Source organism: Rattus norvegicus, chromosome 3 (assembly GCF_036323735.1).
Source record: "Rattus norvegicus strain BN/NHsdMcwi chromosome 3, GRCr8, whole genome shotgun sequence".
Lineage (NCBI taxonomy): Eukaryota > Metazoa > Chordata > Mammalia > Rodentia > Muridae > Rattus > Rattus norvegicus.
This window is the reverse complement of record NC_086021.1, coordinates 118,559,191-118,576,621: the sequence shown is the minus strand read 5'-3', so window position 1 is coordinate 118,576,621 and position 17,431 is coordinate 118,559,191. Positions and strand designations below refer to the sequence as shown.

Genomic DNA, 17,431 nt, shown 5'->3' with positions numbered 1-17,431 from the left:
ATTTGTACTCTCCTTTGCTTCTCTCCTGATATTTAGAATTCCTCAGTAAGATAAAAAGAATGTGCTCTTGGAAAAGTATGCAAACAAATATATACACTTGCACATAAATATGCACATTTCCATTGTAACTACAATGCCCCAAGTAAGCCTTAGCTAAGATTGTAATATATCATGTCCCTGAAGTAATTTGTGAATTACCAAAGTTTGACTAAGTTACAAACTCTTTACTACATTAACATAGATTAATATGAATAATTTAATACTATCTAAAATTCACTGAACGGTGAATGTCACAGGACAATGTAGCTTTATGGACATTTAATAGACAAATACTTCTCATACCTCTGTATAATGCATATCATGATTTCCCTTTTATTAATATGGGGACCAACATTTATATATGTAGCCATAATTATGTTGAGTAAAGTTGAACCATCATCTTTTGACTTTAAAATTCTGATAATAGAAAATGATAGATGTGTATAAGTTATTTATTTTATGTCAAGATGGTCAGAGGCTAAACCCTCTTAAACCTGTTTACTATTCTATAATCAATTATAGTATCACAAGTTGTTAAATGTCTTAAAGAAAAATAACATCAGAAAATTCAGTATTCCTGTCACATCTGATGAGGCATTAATAGGTTTATTATAGTACTAGTAGAAGAATTATATGGTTACAAGGAAGGAATATAACTTATGAATTTATGTAGAGGTTAGTAATTCCTTTATTATGTTTTTTATGGAGAATGAGCAAAGTAAAATTTTCTTTAATCTAAAATAGTTCAACTTGTATTTTTATCTTCTCAAAGGCAAAAGTATCCAGGAAGTCTCAGTTGTACACAAGTAATACAATACTAATACCTTTAATTATGATAAAATTAGTGAAATGGTATTTTTTAATTAATGCTTTTAATTTTGAACTTCTATAAAAATAAAAGCTATAGTCATATAGAATAAATCAAGTAAATGTTAGAACCCTCGTAAACAATTAATAAATGAGGTAAAAATGGAATTTTAAAGTTGACATAAGGTCTGCTGAATAATGTAATAACTTCCTTCATTAATGATCTCAATCTCAAGGCTACAGGAGACCTAAGACTTCACCCAAAAATTTAAATTCCATTGTCTTAGGCGTTTCATGGCAGTTTTCATCTCTGTGTTCCTCAGTGTGTATATAATAGGGTTCAAGAGAGGGGTGACCACAGAATAAAACACAGCAAGGAATTTATCTAATGATTTGATGGGAAAGGGCCAGGCATAAATAAAGATGCAAGGTCCAAAGAACAGAAGAACTACTGTGATATGAGCAGTCAGTGTAGACAGAGCCTTAGATGACCTATCAGAAGGGCGGCGCTGGATGGTCAATAAAATGATACCATAGGAGATGATTAGCAGAACAAAGGAACACACAGTAAGTACACCACTGTTGGCAATAACCATGATGTCTAACCTATATGTGTCTGCACAGGCAAGTTTGAGTACCCTAGGCAGGTCACAATAAAAACTATCGACCTTATTGGGACCACAAAAGGGTAAGTTCACTGCAAAGGCCAATTGGCTCACTGAATGTAGGAAGCCAATTCCCCATGCAGTAACCACAATGCCCACACACACATTTCCACACATAATTGTAGTATAGCTCAGAGGCTTACAAATTGCTACATATCTATCAAAGGCCATGGCTATGAGGGTCACTAGCTCACACCCTCCAAAGAAGTGAAGGAGAAAAATCTGTGCAAAACAGCCATGAACAGAGATGACTTTGCGTTTGCTGAAAAAATCAGCAATCATCTTCGGCGCTGTGACAGAGGACAGACACAGATCAACGAATGAGAGGTTGGCCAATAGGAAGTACATAGGAGAGTGGAGATGGGAATCATAGCTCACAGTCATGACAATAAGAAGGTTTCCAAATACAATTCCTACATAGAAAACCAAAAAGAATACAAACAGAAAAATCTGAAGTTCCTGAGAATCAGAGAGTCCAATAAAAATAAATTCTTTCACTGCAGAGCGATTTGCTTCTGTTGTTGATTCATTCCAGAAGACAGTCTCTGAACTTGCCTTGGAGAAGACAACAAAAACTGTCAGACTTGTTATGCAAACTTATGTCTGTTCACTCAATAAGGACTTGCTATGATATGTTGCATAAAACTCCCAAACTAAAAATAAAAACTCAATTTAAAACTCATTGCTTTCTTGCCTGTCTTGTTCGTCAGTTAGCCAAGCCTCCCAATTTCTCTATGGCTTTACATTCTAAGACAATGTTATTGTTCGTGCTGCTCTCTCTATGCTCTCTTCCGATCCTTCACTGATTTCTGAATGTCAAGACATTAAGAAGTAAAGAACAGTCCTTACATTTTAAATGTTAAAGTGCTTAGGAGAAAAAGAATATCACCAAATGAAACAAAATGTACAAAATAGAAATGGCAGAACTAAGTAAATATATAGAATTTTAGAAGATTATATGACACAGAACATTTGTATAACATAAAAGGCAGAGATAAATATGATGAGAAATGCACTATGGGAGACAAAATTTTATAAAGGAATGTCCTTGTAGAATTCTGTTATTTGTTATTTATTTGGAAATTTACTTACAACCAATTGTGCTTAAGAATTATGTTCATCTCTCCATTATCCCAGATTTTTTCCTTACCTTTTCCCAGTAAAGAATCAAATGACTATCTCCAAAATCCTATGAAAACTTAGCAACTCTCTTTTTTCCAAATATAGGGAAGATCTAATCATAAAATAATTCATTAAACTCTAATTTCTAGCTCCTTAATCCAGTAAAAATATAATCATGTGAACACTGAGAACACTCAAGAATGGGAATCCTACTGTGAGATATGTTATGTTGTAGGTAGTTCATTAAGGCATTTCTTTAAAATCATACAATGCAAAAGGTGGTTTTGAGTTTCAATTTATTTTAATACGTTGAAACATTTTGGGAATAGAGAAAAAGATAGAAAAGGAAAAATTCCAGGACATGTCTCCATGAGAAATATGTCTAGGATGAAGATGGTTCAAGGGTTTTTATATGAAAAAAATCAAAATGTACGACAGTAAAAGAAATAACAATTTAAGAATGTAATTTTTCAAGAAAAAAAAAGAAATCTTTTAGGTCATAATGAGTCACATTTGCTAAGTTATGTTGCTGGGAGGAGAATGATAAAATGCAATCCCCATCTAGTGTCCATCTACCAGTTGCGCACGGTGTCCTCACGGTTCGTTAGAGAATGTCAAAAAGACTCAAGATGCTTTTGAAGAGTGTACAGATTGCATTTTTAAATTTCCATTCATTGAAGGATTTCTCCTGCTTCTCACACTGCGTATATGATACTTACAGCCGAGCATGACTCAGAAGAAAATACTTGAATTATGTAACCCTGAACTCAATCATTAAAATATTGTACTTTTTATAACCGTTTTGTACCTTAATTTGTTTTCCAAAGAAAACTTTTTTTACTCATGGTGATAGTAATCAAGGCATTGGGTTTGAGTCATATCCACAGCTTAATCCTGGATGTCTCAAGAAAAATTCCTGGGCCTTACCTTTTTTCATTTCATAAAACCCTAATCAGTAGTTCTCAGAAACAATAAAGTTTTCACAATTGATTTTGCAACTTTTATGTAAAAAAAAGGCAGAAGAGGGATAACATTTGAAATGTAAATAAATAAAATAACCAAGAAAAAAACCCAAAAACCAAAACGCAACAACAAAGAAAAGGATTAAAAACTAGGTTTCCCTCAGATCATTTTTTAAAAATGACACACAGAAAAGAAAATACCAGATTTGGGGGCCAGAAGAATAGTAAAATCCACCAAATAAAGAGAAAGTAGTTTGTCAGGAAGGAAACTAGGTGTAAGAGTCAGTATTTATTGCTACTAGAACATCAGTAGTGAGGGGTATTCTTTTAATACTACTCATGTTATTATAAGGACTTAAGGCAACCCTACAGGATTTTCATTTTTTTCTTGAGGAAAAAATCATAATTGAGTTCTGCAAAATAAAATCCTACTCATAGTAACACTTAATTATCAACAAAATTCTAACCTGTTGCTTCTACTGAAAAATTCAAATGCCATTCCACTTACTTCTTTCATAACTTGAAGAGACAGCAGTGATCTTAAGAAACAGAACAGTACAGAGTCCTTTTATATACTCTTTCAAAGCATTAACATTTCTGGGAGATTGACTTTTGTGTGAATTGTTCTCCTGAGCACACTGATTGGCTAATGGTTAAGCATTCATGAAGTCATCAGAAGCCCTTGGAGAATTCAGAGACAGCCTGAGGCTTACTCGCAGACTAATTCAATGTTACAGGTTTTCACTTAACCTTGAAGAAAACATGGTCTATTCTTCAATTAAGGGACACTATCACAATTTCTTGGGTCACTGTATAATAATAGTATCTCATTCAATCTAAGTTTGATTGCCAAAATTAAAGTAAATGAGACAATATTGGGAAATTAAATTTTATAAATATTAATCAGGGAGTGAAAGGTAATATATAGATTTTATATGAATAGGATAGTGTAAGCTATCAAGGACCAATATGTGGAGAACATAGAAAAATACTCATTAGTATTAACATTCTCAGTGCTTATAGTTTGCTTTATTTTTCAGATTTAACTACAATGAAGACATTAAAATTTGCTGTGATAAACAACAAATGTTTTTAAATTATATCTAATTTCAGAAAATAAGTGTTCAGAAGTCCTCTAAATTATACATGCCTTTTCCTCTAAATCATGAAACTCTGTAAAGAAGACTACCAGTCCAGCACAGTTGTGCTATTGTAATATACAACTTTTTTTGTGTGGAGATAAGGTATTACATGGTTCAAAAATGCTATGGTCTATATCTTAAATGACAATATAAATCATGCATTCTAAGCTCAGCTGGGAAGAACACATACAAGCTTTAACAGTGTTGCTTTCCCTCTTTTTCATCCTTACAGTATACAAGACTATTTCTTCAGCTCACATATTTTTGCTTTAGTAAACCGGTGTTTTTCCCCACTGTACCCATATTTCTTCCCTAAGAGATATCTATTAATATTCAGTGTTGTCCCATCTGCAAACGGATGTTGATAAAGTTTCATTACACATATATTTGAAATTTTTTACTTAATTTTAATCATTTTTACGGTTCAGTTTGTATCCCCATCCTCATCTGCCCTCAGACAGTTCCTCATCCCATTCCTTGTCTCCTGTCTCCAAGAAAGGATGTCCCCAACCACCATTCATCCCACCCTTCCACAACATCCCACCCCACCGGGCCTCTGCACTTCCTGGAGCTGAAAGTTTCTTGAGGGTTAGGCAAGACTTCTCTCACTAAGGTGAGACAAGGCAGTCCTCTGCTGTATATTTGTCAGGGGCCTCAGACTAGCTAGTGTATGCTGCCCAGTTGGTGGCTCAGTGACTGAGAGCGCTCAGGGGTCCAGTTTAGTTGACACTGCTGGTCTTCCTATGTGGTCGCCCTCCTCACTTTCTTCCAGTCTTTCCCTGATTCAACCACAGGGGACCTGAACTTCAGTCTACTGGTTGGGGTATGTGAATTTTTACAAGCAAAAGACATAGAATTTGTGCAGTAATCGCTGATACACTTTAGATATGCTGATTAAGAAAAATCTCCTTTTTTCTCTCTTTTCCCATCTTTATTAAATTGGGTATTTCTTCTTTACATTTCAAATGTTATTCCCTTTCTCGGTTTCCAGGCCAATATCACCCTACCCCCTCCCCTTCCATATGGGTGTTCCCCTCCCCATCCTTCCCCCATTACTGCTCTCCCTTGAAGAATCCCAGTCACTGGGGGTCCAGCCTTGGCAGAACCAAGGGCTTCCCCTTCCACTGGAGCACTTACTAGGCTATTCATTTCTACCTATGAACTTGGAGCCCAGGGTCAGTCCATGTATAGTCTTTAGGTAGCGGCTTAGTCCCTGGAAGCTCTGGTTGGTTGTCATTGTTGTTAATAGGGGGTCTCAAGCCCCTTCAGGCTCTTCCAGTCCTTTCTCTGATTCCTTCAATGGGGATCCTGTTCTCAGTTCAGCGGTTTGTGCTGGCATTCGCCTATGTATTTGCCATATTCTGGCTGTGTCTATCAGGAGAGATCTACATTTGGTTCCTGTCAGCCTGCACTTCTTTGCTTCATCCATCTTATCTAGTTTGGTGGCTCTATATGTATGGGCTACATGTGGGGCAGGCTCTGAATGGGTGTTCCTTCAGCCTCTGTTCTAAACTTTGCCTCCCTAACCCCTCCTAAGGGTATACTTGTTCCCCTTTTAAAGAAGGAGTGAAGCATCTGCCTTTTCATCATCCTTCTTGAGTTTCATGTGTTCGGTGCATCTAGGGTAATTTGAGCACTTGTGCTAATATCCACTTATCAATGAGTGCATACCATGTGTGTTTTTTTATGATTGGGTTACCTCAATCTGGATGATATTTTCCAGTTCCATCGACTTGCCTATGAATTTCATAAAGTCATTGTTTTTGATAGCTGAGTAGTATTCCGTTGTGTAGATGTACCACATTTTCTTTTTTTTTTTTTTCTTTTTTTCGGAGCTGGGGACCGAACCCAGGGCCTTGCGCTTGCTAGGCAAGCACTCTACCACTGAGCTAAATCCCCAACCCCCTTGTACCACATTTTCTGTATCCATTCCCCTGTTGAAGAAAAATCTCTGCTCCTGTTAAATAAATATGAAATGTACAATATTATTAAATTTATTGAAATTGGATAAAATGAAGTAGTAATTATTGTTTAAAAATCTCTACCAGGCTCTAATCCACATAGACAGATATGGTAAGAGACCCGCAGAATTTACCAAGTATACTCTCTCCCAAGTGTGTGGCCAAGCATAGAATCTAGAAAACACCTGAATTTGACCACTGCTCATTCCCATGGCACCAAGACACTCTTGACCAAGCCCTGAGCACAAATGTCCAGATCTGGTCAGAGTTCTGACTCTCTTATTATGCTATTTATCATGCCCCAATTGTTTCATTAAACTGATAGCCCCTGTTCTTCTTTGTGCCATCAGCGTAATAGGCTAAAAATTCATTGGGGAAATGCAAATCAAAATGACCCTAAGATTCCACCCCATACCACTCAAAGTCAAAAACTCAGGTGACAGTGGATGCAGGTAAGAATATGGAGAAAGGGGAATACACCTCTATTGTTGGTGGGATTTCAAGCTGGTATAACAACTTTAGAAATCAATCTTAAAATTTGGAAATAGTTCTACCTGAAGACCCATCTATACCACTCCTGGGCATATACTAAAAAAAAGGCTCCAACATATAAAAAGGATACATGCCCCACAAATTTCATAGCAGTCTTATTTATAATAATTAGAAGCTGTAAATAACCAAGATTTTTTTCAGCAGAAGAATAAATACAGAAAATGTGGTATATTTACACAATGGGATACTACTCAGCTATTAAAAACGACGACTTAATGAAATTCACAGGTAAATGGCTAGAACTTGAAATTAACCTCCTGAATGAGGTAATACAGTCTCAAAGAACACATGTGGTTATATTCACTGGTAAGTAGAAATTAGGCAAAAGCTTGGAATACCCACAGTACAAATCATACATCATATGAAGGTCTAGAAGAAGGGAGACCAAAGTGCAGTGCTTCAGACCTACTTATAAGGGGGAAGAAAATAATCAGGGGAGGGAGAAGGAGGGAGGAACTTGGGAGTGAGAGCTGAGGGGGAGGAAAAAAAGGGAGCAGGACCAGGTATGGGAAGACATGGTGCAGATGTACAGAGGGTCAGGAAATTGAACAGTGATGGGTAGCAATGGGAGATGGGGAACTGGTGTAGCCACCAGAAAATCTTAGACACAGGAAACAAGAGGCTCCCAGGACCCAACATGGTGGTTGGGGGGATGACTTTAGATGAAATATCCAAAAAGGGGAGAGAGAACCTGTGAGAACATATTCAGAGGTTAGTTAGGCAAATCCCCCTCATTGAGGGATGAGGCCATGCATTTATTTCAAAAATATTAACCTTGAATTGCTCCTATCCAAAGGAAATGCAAGGACAAAGAGTGGAGCAGAAACTGAAGGAGAGGCCATCTAGAGACTGCCTCACTTGGGGTATCCCATAATGAGACACCAAACCCAAATACTGTTGCTAATGCCAAGCAGTGCTTGCTGACAGAAGCTTGATATGGATGACTCCTGAGAGGCTATGCCAGAGCCTTACTGATACAGATGAGGATGATTGCAGTGGTCTGACTGAGCACAGCAACCCAAATTGAGGAGTTAGTGGAAGGACTGAAGGAGGTGAAGGGGTTTGCAACCCCATAGGAAGAAAAACTATATGAATTAGCCAGACCTCCCCAACGCTCCCAAGGACTAAACCACCAACCAGAATGTATAAACGGGGGGCGGGGGGACGACCCATGGCTCCAGGTGCACATGTATGTAGCAGAGGATTGCCTTATCTGGCACTAATGAGATAGGAGACCCTTGGTACTGTGAAGGATAGATGCCCTGCCTAGGGGAATACTAGAAGTGTGGCAGGAGTCAGTGGGTGGGTGGGGGAGCACCCTGATGGAAGCAGTGGGGAGGGGGATGTCATAGGGGGATTGTGCGGGAAAAACCAGGAAGAGGGATGACATTTGTAATGTAAATAAATTAAATAACCATTAAAAAACATATGTAGTACTTTTATTTTATGATCAGCAGAATTTATTACAACTGAAACTCAAGTGAAATTATTTAAGAGGGACACACCTTAATTTTCTAAAATCAACAGAGGAAATATTTGTATTGCACAGAGTTTGTCTTATGATATCCAATTCATACCTGCCAATATCATATACAAGCACAGATCATATATCATCAGTCATGTGACTAATATTTAACAGAGATTTGCCATGTATAACATCATTGTTTTGTTCTGGTCATATCTCACACTTTTAGCATATGATCTCATAGCAAAGTGAGGACGCTTCAATCCCACTTAGAAGGGGAAGGAAATAATAAGAGGAGGCTGAGGGAGTGAGGGACCTGGTTGCAAGAAGGGAGGGGTAGGCAAAAGTGGAACAGGATCAGGTAGGTATGCTGGGAGGCATGAGACAAGCCAGGAGAATGAATGGAAAGAAGCAGCCTCGGGGAGTGGAAGGTGGAGGGACCCTCTAGATAGTAGCAAAGATCCAGGAAGGTGGAGACTCTCAGGAGTCAATGAAGGTGACCTGAGCCAAAATGCCCAACAACAAAGAGAGAGAATTCAGAGTCCATATCCAGTAGATACACAGGGCCTCACATGGAGGAACTGGGTTACTAACTCACAATCAAAATTTCTGACCCATATATTCCTGTCTAAAAGAAGTACAGGGACAAAAATGGAGAAGAGACTGAAGGGAAAGCAGTCCAATAAGTGTCCCAACTTGAGATCTATCTCATGGGGGAAGGGGACACCAAAGCCTGACACTACTACTGATGCCATGACATGTTTACAGATGGAAACCTGGCATTCCTGCCTTTGAGAAGCCCTCCAGCAGCTGACTGAGAAAGAAGCAGATACTTGCACACAGCCATTGGCCTGAAGTTGGAACCAGTATGGTTGAATTGGGGGAAGGATTAAAGAACCTGAAGAAGAGAGGAAGACCAACAATCTCTACTAGCTCAGACCCCATGAGGCTCTCAGAGATTCAGCAACCAAGCAGGAGCATACAGGAGCTGGTCAAAGGACCCAGCACATACACAGCAGAGTTCTGACTGGTTCAGCCTCAGTGGGAGATGTGCTTAATCCTTAGGAGATTTCAGGCCTGAGGAAAAGGGGAGGCCTGTTGGGGTGGGTGACTTTCACAGAGACAAGGGAAAAGAGGAATAGGATGAGGACTCTGGGAGGGGAGACTGAGAAGGGTAGTCAACGACTGGAATGTAAATAAATACAATAATTTTTAAAAAAAATTTGTAGTCACTTAGATTATACTGTAAGAGACCAGGCAGCAGCAAACTTCTGTATATTCCTTATTGATACAGTGAATGGTTTTGAAAAGTTGGCTGTCATTATCAATGCTGGGATGAGTAACAGGAGATTTTACTTGTCCCTCTCTTTCTATGTACACAAACTTGTAGCACTCAGTATTCCTCTTCACAGAGAACTCCCTAAGAGATGTCCAAGGTAATTATTTCCAACTTTCTCATTTTGTTCAGAACACAGAACCTGTGACATGGAACACCCATGAGACAATTTCAGGAACTGAAGATTGGTCAGGCTGAAGGGAAAACTGTCTCTACACAATATCAGTGTCTTCATAAGCACATATCAGATGGGAAGAAAATCTGACCCAAGAGAAAATTGTGATTTTGGTAAGTCATCTCTCTGACAGTCACCTATTACATAATTCTTAAAATATTTCTAGTTATAACTTTATACCAATGTCTACTATGTATTGTGTTGAGAATTTTTTCTTTGTCTTTTGTCAGCCTATGAGGCCAATTAAAGTGTTTTCTCTACCTCTCCTATTTCATGAGATCTCATGACTGTATCATAAGTTCATCATATTTTAAGTCAGTTAATCCATATAAGCAATATCCAGCTAACATTTTACAACTATTCACTTCAACTTAAACAGACAAAATATTTTTAAATCAAAGAGTACATAGTAGAGAAGACAACTTTAAACAAAATATTGTGAGTAAAAATAAAAATCAGTTTAGTGGTTTTTTTTTATAGAAATTAGCCCAAAATATTCTGCCAACAATTGCCTACAAGGAGAAAAAGGATTAGCCACTCCTAAAGATGAACCCCTAGTTTTTTATTAAATGTAGAGTGGTCAGTTCTAAAATCATTAGTTACAGCAGTAATGGAGTCAACAGATTGAACTTATATGCAATTGTGCATACACATACATATATATACAAATATATGTAATACTAAGAATCAAGGATAAGGAGGCTAGCCACAGAGTGTTAGCACGGAAATAATATGCAGGGGTGGTATCTGGGAGTGGGATTGGGAATAAAAGGAAATAGGAAAATGGTGTAATTTTACTTCAAGTAAGAAGATATATAGTAAACATAGTCATATATAAATTTAGAAATTTGTAAACATAATGTTTAAGAAAGATATAAATACATATGAATATATACTTATGTATATATGTATATAGTACTCATGTACTTACATATGAACCTATTTGGTGAATTTGAAGATACATATTTTACATATGCAAACATACACACACATACATACACACACAAACACACATATATATGAAGAATATTGTTTTAAAGTACACTAGGAAATATGATTAAAGGGAACAACTCATGTATTATTGTACTCTGGATATTAGAAAGATTTAATGATTTCCATGTGTATATTTTACTTTATATTTTCACAACACATCAAATTGAGAATATAACACATTCTAAGCCATTGTAATATATCGCATCACTTTTACTAGTGTCTCAGTTATCATGTAGAAACAAAACATTCTGAGTAACATCATTAAAACAGGTCTGATAATACATTGTCACTACTATGTATCAGAAAGCAGTTGTATGATTTTCACTCTCAGAGTTCTGATCCAGTTGTGTCCTACATCATCTATAATACTAGAAGCAACAATTCAAAAGGCGTTACTTGAGACTCTTGGTTCTCTTTTGCAGCAGAGATCCAAAAAGAGAGTTTGACATCATTTTGTAAATGAATTAATTCTCTTAGTAATTCCTTCTACAGTTTTATCATGATCATCAAAATTGAGCTCAATAAACCCACCACCATGCTACAGTGGAAGGGGAGAAAATGCAGGAGTTCTTAACCTTATGCAAAGAATCACAACCAGCTAAAGATTCATGAGAGTGGGAGAAGTGAAGTATCCAGGGTAGAGCATTTCCATTGTTTATCCAATACTAATGGTCAACCTTGAAAACATATACATGTAACATTATACAGTCTGAATACTGTATATATATGGATATATATAAATGTATATCTGTATGTATATGTATATGTTGGTATTCATATAAATATAATTATTAAATTATACATAATTTATAATATAATTAATGAAGCAGGAGGCCATGATTTCTTTTTTTACCTTTAATTACACGTAAGTTACAATACAATTTATTCTGAATACAGTTTCCTGAATACAGTTTATCTCATACAATTTATTCTGAATACAGTTTCCTTTCCTCTATTGCCTCATGTTCATTCCCACCTCCTCTCTCATTTGGATGCATCCTCTTTGGGTATCTCACTAGAAAAGTACAGGCTTCTAAGAGATAACAAGAAAACATAACAAAATAAAATATACTAAGATAAAAGAAAAACCATCATACTAAAGCTGGGTATAACAAGCCATCAGAAAAATTTAAGAGTTCCAAGAGAAGGCACAAGGTTCAGAGACCCACTAATCAGGAACTTGATAAAATTACTAAAAAGTGACGTATAGTGTATATGTCGAGGTGCAGATTCATGTAGGCCATGTGCTTGCTACTTTCCTCACTATGAGTTCATATGAGCTTTTTTTCAGTTGAGGTATGGCCTTGTTCTTCCCCATTTATTTTAAAGAGAGCAGGGAACAATGCATAAAAGAACCTTGAGAGAGGAAATCAAAGGGACAAATGTGTTAATTATATTATAATCTTAAAATAAATAAAAGAAATAATACAAAAAAACCCCCAAAAGTTCAGGTTGACTTGAAACTTTTTGGCATATGGGAAAAGTAATTTTAAAAAACTAGGGGTTGGGGGTTTAGCTCAGTGGTAGAGCGCTTGCCTAGCAACCGCAAGGTTCTGGGTTCGGTCCCCAGCTCCGAAGGAAAACAAAAACATATTTTCACTATATAATAAGTGCATTTTCTTTCCTAATGATAGTGTTTTGGATAAACATTGTCCACATTCTCTAGGATAAAAGAAAGAAAGACCTATAAGTCTCCAGACACCAAGAGAATAACTGAAGGGAGAAGAAAATGGGCAATGAATGAAAAAAAGATAGCATTCTCAGCAAATGGTGCTTGTTCAACTGGAGGTCAGGATGTAGAACAATGTAGATCGATCCAAGCTTGTCACCCCATACAAAGCTTATGTCCAAGTGGATCAAGGACCTCCACATCCAACCAGATACACTGAAACTAATAGAAGAAAAATACAAGCATCTCAAATACATGGGCACTGGAGAAAATTTCTTTAACAAAACACCAATGGCTTATGCTCTAAGACCAAAAATCGACAAATGGGATTTCATAATACTGCAAAGCTTCTGTAAGGCAAAGGACACTGTTGTTAGTACAAAATGGCAAACAACAGATTGGGAAAAGATCTTTACCAATCCTAGAACTGATAGAGGGCTTATATCCGAAATATACAAAGAACTCAAGAAGTTAGACAGCAGGGAGACAAATAACCCTATTAAAAAATGGGGTTCAGAGCCAAACAAAGAATTCACAGCTGAGGAATGCCTAATGGCCAAAAAACACCTAAAGGAATGTTCAACATCTTTAGTCATAAGGGAAGTGCAAATAAAAACAACCCTGAGATTTCACCTCACACCAGTGAGAATGGCTAAGATCAAAAACTAGGGTGACAGCAAATGCTGGCGAGGATGTGGAGAAAGAGGAAGACTCCTCCATTGTTGGTGGGATTCCAGACTGGTACAACCAATCTGGAAATCAGTCTGGAGGTTCCTCAGAAAATTGGACAATGAACTACCTGAGGACCCAGGTATACCTCTCTTGGGCATATACCCAAAAGATGCCCCAACATATAACAAAGACACGTGCTCCACTATGTTCATAGCAGCCTTATTTATAATAGCCAGAAGCTGGAAAGAACCCAGATGCACTTCAACAGAGGAATGGATACAGAAAATGTGGTACATCTACACAATGGAATATTACTCAGGTATCAAAATCAATGCCTTTATGAAATTCATAGGCAAATGGATGGAACTGGAAAATATCATCCTGAGTTAGGTAGCCCAATCACAGAAAAACAAACATGGTATGTATCCATTGATAAGTGGCTATTAGCCCAAATGCTTGAATTACCCTAGATGCACAGAACACATGAAACTCAAGAAGGATGACCAAAATGCGAATGCTTCACTCATCCTTTAAAAGGGGAACAAGAATACCCATGGCAGGGAATAGGGAGGGAAAGTTTAGAACAGAGACAGAAGGAACACCCATTCAGAGCCTGCTCCACATGTGGCCCATACATATACAGCCACCCAATTAGACAAAATGGATGAAGCAAAGAAGTGCAGATCGACAGGAACCGGGTGTAGATCTCTCCTGATAGACACAGCCAGAATAAAGCAAATATATAAGCGAATGCCAGCAGCAAACCACAGAACTGAGAACTGGACCCCTGTTGAAGGAATCAGAGAAAGGACTGGAAGAGCTTGAAGGGGCTTGAGACCCCATATGAACAACAATGCCAACCAACCAGAGCTTCCAGGGACTAAGCCACTCCCCAAAGACTATACATGACCTGAACCTGGGCTCCACCTCATAGGAAGCAATGAATATCCTAGTAAGAGCACCAGTGGAAGTGGAAGCCCTTGGTCCTGCCAAGACTGAACCCCCAGTGAACGGTATTGTTGGGGGAGGGTGGTAATGGGGAGAGGATGGGGAGGGCCAGGGGTTAGGGGGATGTTTGCCCGAAAACCAGGAAGGGGAATAACAATCTAAATGTAAATAAGAAATCCTCAAGTTAATAAATGTAAAAAATAAAATAAAAAGAAACAAAATGGCAATGACTATTCCCTCTCTGGCTCCGGTACTGTTCAATACATCAGCATAAGCACCAGGTCTCTGTCTTGAGTACAGTGACTGCTGCTTGCTTGAAGGAGAGTTGCACACTCATCCAAGACTGACAGCCAAATGAGAGGTAGGCTAATATGTTTATTTAATTTATATTTTTTAAAAACAACCCAGATGATCAGTAGACCAGGGACAGAATCAGAAAATACACTGATTCTAGATGATATATTACTCACGTCAGGAAACAACAATATTCCAAAATCAAAAGAACCATTAAAATTATTTTATGCAATTTGACACCAATATTTCTGCTGCTAAGATTGTGACTTTTAGAGTTCAATTCCGAATATGAATTGCATAGTTGTGTGGAAAATCCACTCATTCATGCACTTGCACTGTTAGTTTGCTCATCAGATCAGTTAAATAAATAAAATCTAGGATATATATATATATATATATATATATATATATATATATATATGAATACCTGTGTACTAGTTTTTGCATTTCAGTTACATGCCTATGTATATCTTATATGGCTTCCTGTATGCTTCCCAACATAGACTTACCCAACTTGTTTAGAGTTTTAAGCTAAAGTTTTCTTTTATTGACAGAGATATTATTATACTGATGATCAAAGAAATTATTATCTATTCTGTCTAAATATTAAGATCTCATAATGCTATTTGTACTGAAATTCAATGCAATTCCCATAAGTTGCTAAATGTAATCCTCAATTTCTTTATGGAATGTCATGATGGCTGCAGACATATTCAGATTTTTTTTAAGGAATAACACATATTTTTAGGTTTTCACATTACAATCTTGCTCTCCTTACTGCTCTCATTTAAAAGGAATTTTCAAATAGATTATAGAAGTCACGCCTGATGCTTCTGTTCTTGTGGAGTTGCCCTAGACTCATTAGCTTTCATTTTGGGCACCAGTCACTCCTATCTGCCTTAGCTTTCCCTTTGTGTGCATTGCTATCAGGTAAGTATATGTGAATGTCAGGTACTACAGAGAAAGTAACCTTCCTCATATCTCTAGTTTGTAGTTGTTCTTTTTTTGCAGGTTGCTTTCGAAGACACACTGAGTAAAAATGGATGGAGGCAATCAGACTGTGGTGTCAGAATTTATTTTCTGGGGACTTTCCCGCTCACAGAGGATTGAGGTCTTACTATTTGTGGTGTTTTTAATGCTTTACCTACTCATTGTTTCCGGAAATATTGTCATTCTTGTTTTAATCACCAACGACACCCATCTTCATTCTCCCATGTACTTCCTATTGGCCAATCTGTCCTTTATTGATATGTGGCTTTCCTCAGTCACCACTCCTAAGATGATCACAGACTTTCTCAGGGAAAACAAGACCATGTCCTTTGCAGGCTGCATGTGTCAGGTCTTCTTTGCCCATTGCATCGCTGCAGGAGAGATGGTGCTGTTGGTGGTGATGGCTTATGATCGCTATGTGGCCATCTGCAAACCCCTCCATTACTTTACCATCATGAACTTGAAGAGATGCACTGGGTTGGTGTTGACTTCCTGGACAACTGGATTTGTACATGCTATGAGTCACATGACAGTCATTGTGGAGCTGCCCTTTTGTGGACCTAAGGAAATAGACAGCTTTTTCTGTGACATGCCATTGGTAATCAAGCTAGCTTGCATGGAATCACGTGACCTCGATATTCTAATGAATACTGACTGTGGACTTGTAGCTGTAACCTGCTTTATTCTGTTGCTTATTTCCTACACATATATCCTTATCACTGTATGTCAGAGCTCTAAAGCTAGGGCATCTAAGGCATTGAACACGTGCACTGCCCACATCACTGTGGTGTTGATCTTTTTTGTGCCCTGCATCTTCATTTATGTGTGGCCTCTCAATATCACCTGGTTGGACAAATTTCTTGCTGTGTTTTATCTGTTTTCACACCTCTGCTAAACCCAGCCATTTATACACTGAGAAATAATGAGATGAAAAATGCTATGAAAAGATTTATAAGCAACTACCTTGGTCACAAAGGAAATTTCTAGCCAGAAAATTGTACTAAATATTTCACATTATAAGACTGACTGTTTGAGATAGATTTTTAAATCAGAAAATATATTTTGAGAAGTCTCCAGATATAGATATAATTTAACCACATAACGAGGATATCATATTAACTGACCAACCATCAAATTACTGAGAATACTTCATTTTAAATCTAATCATGCATGACCTTTCTACATATAGATTTCATTTAATCTATGTTTTTAAAAAAGTTTAACTTAACACATATGACAAAGTTTATATGTTAACATTTATAAATAATAACTTAGCAAATTTTACCTGAACATAGTTCTATATACCACCACATGCCCTAAAATTTCAGTTTCTTCCCCATATGGCCATGGTCTTCCCTTTTACCTATGTACTACAATACTAATGGGGTGAGCAGAAAGGATTAGAAAAATCAAATAATATATATATATATATATACATATATGCATATATTTAACAAAACAGCAATAGACTATAATTTATGTTTTTATTCTATGCAACATGCATGAAATAAAAAAACAAAGCTAAATGAGATTTCTAAGTTATCTTCATCTGAGGCTAAAATTAGTTTTTGAATTATCATTTAATATAGTATTATATCTCAAAATACAATCTCCTTGAAATCTCTGTTCATAAATCCAC

At 37.1% G+C, this 17,431-nt stretch overlaps 1 protein-coding gene and 1 pseudogene across 1 annotated transcript; one reads left to right on the top strand and one right to left on the bottom strand.

The window, feature by feature from the left end:
- Window positions 1–1,094: 1,094 nt before the first annotated feature.
- Olr765 (olfactory receptor 765) lies at window positions 1,095–3,362 on the bottom strand. The gene is made up of 2 exons (XM_006234700.1): window positions 3,333–3,362; window positions 1,095–2,066 (listed from the first exon to the last, which is right to left on the bottom strand). The coding sequence occupies exons 1-2, from the start codon at window positions 3,360–3,362 to the stop codon at window positions 1,095–1,097; spliced, it is 1,002 nt and encodes a 333-aa protein (XP_006234762.1).
- On the top strand, window positions 15,842–16,779 carry Or4k42-ps1 (olfactory receptor family 4 subfamily K member 42, pseudogene 1; annotated as a pseudogene).

Bases quoted from the DNA above. Each gene is read 5' to 3' on its own strand.
- Olr765 (XM_006234700.1), bottom strand. From the start codon at position 3,362: ATGCTCGGCTGTAAGTATCATATACGCAGT. The intron at 2,067-3,332 runs GTGAGAAGCAGG...GTCTTCTCCAAG, and splicing joins GTAAGTATCATATACGCAGT to GCAAGTTCAGAGACTGTCTT.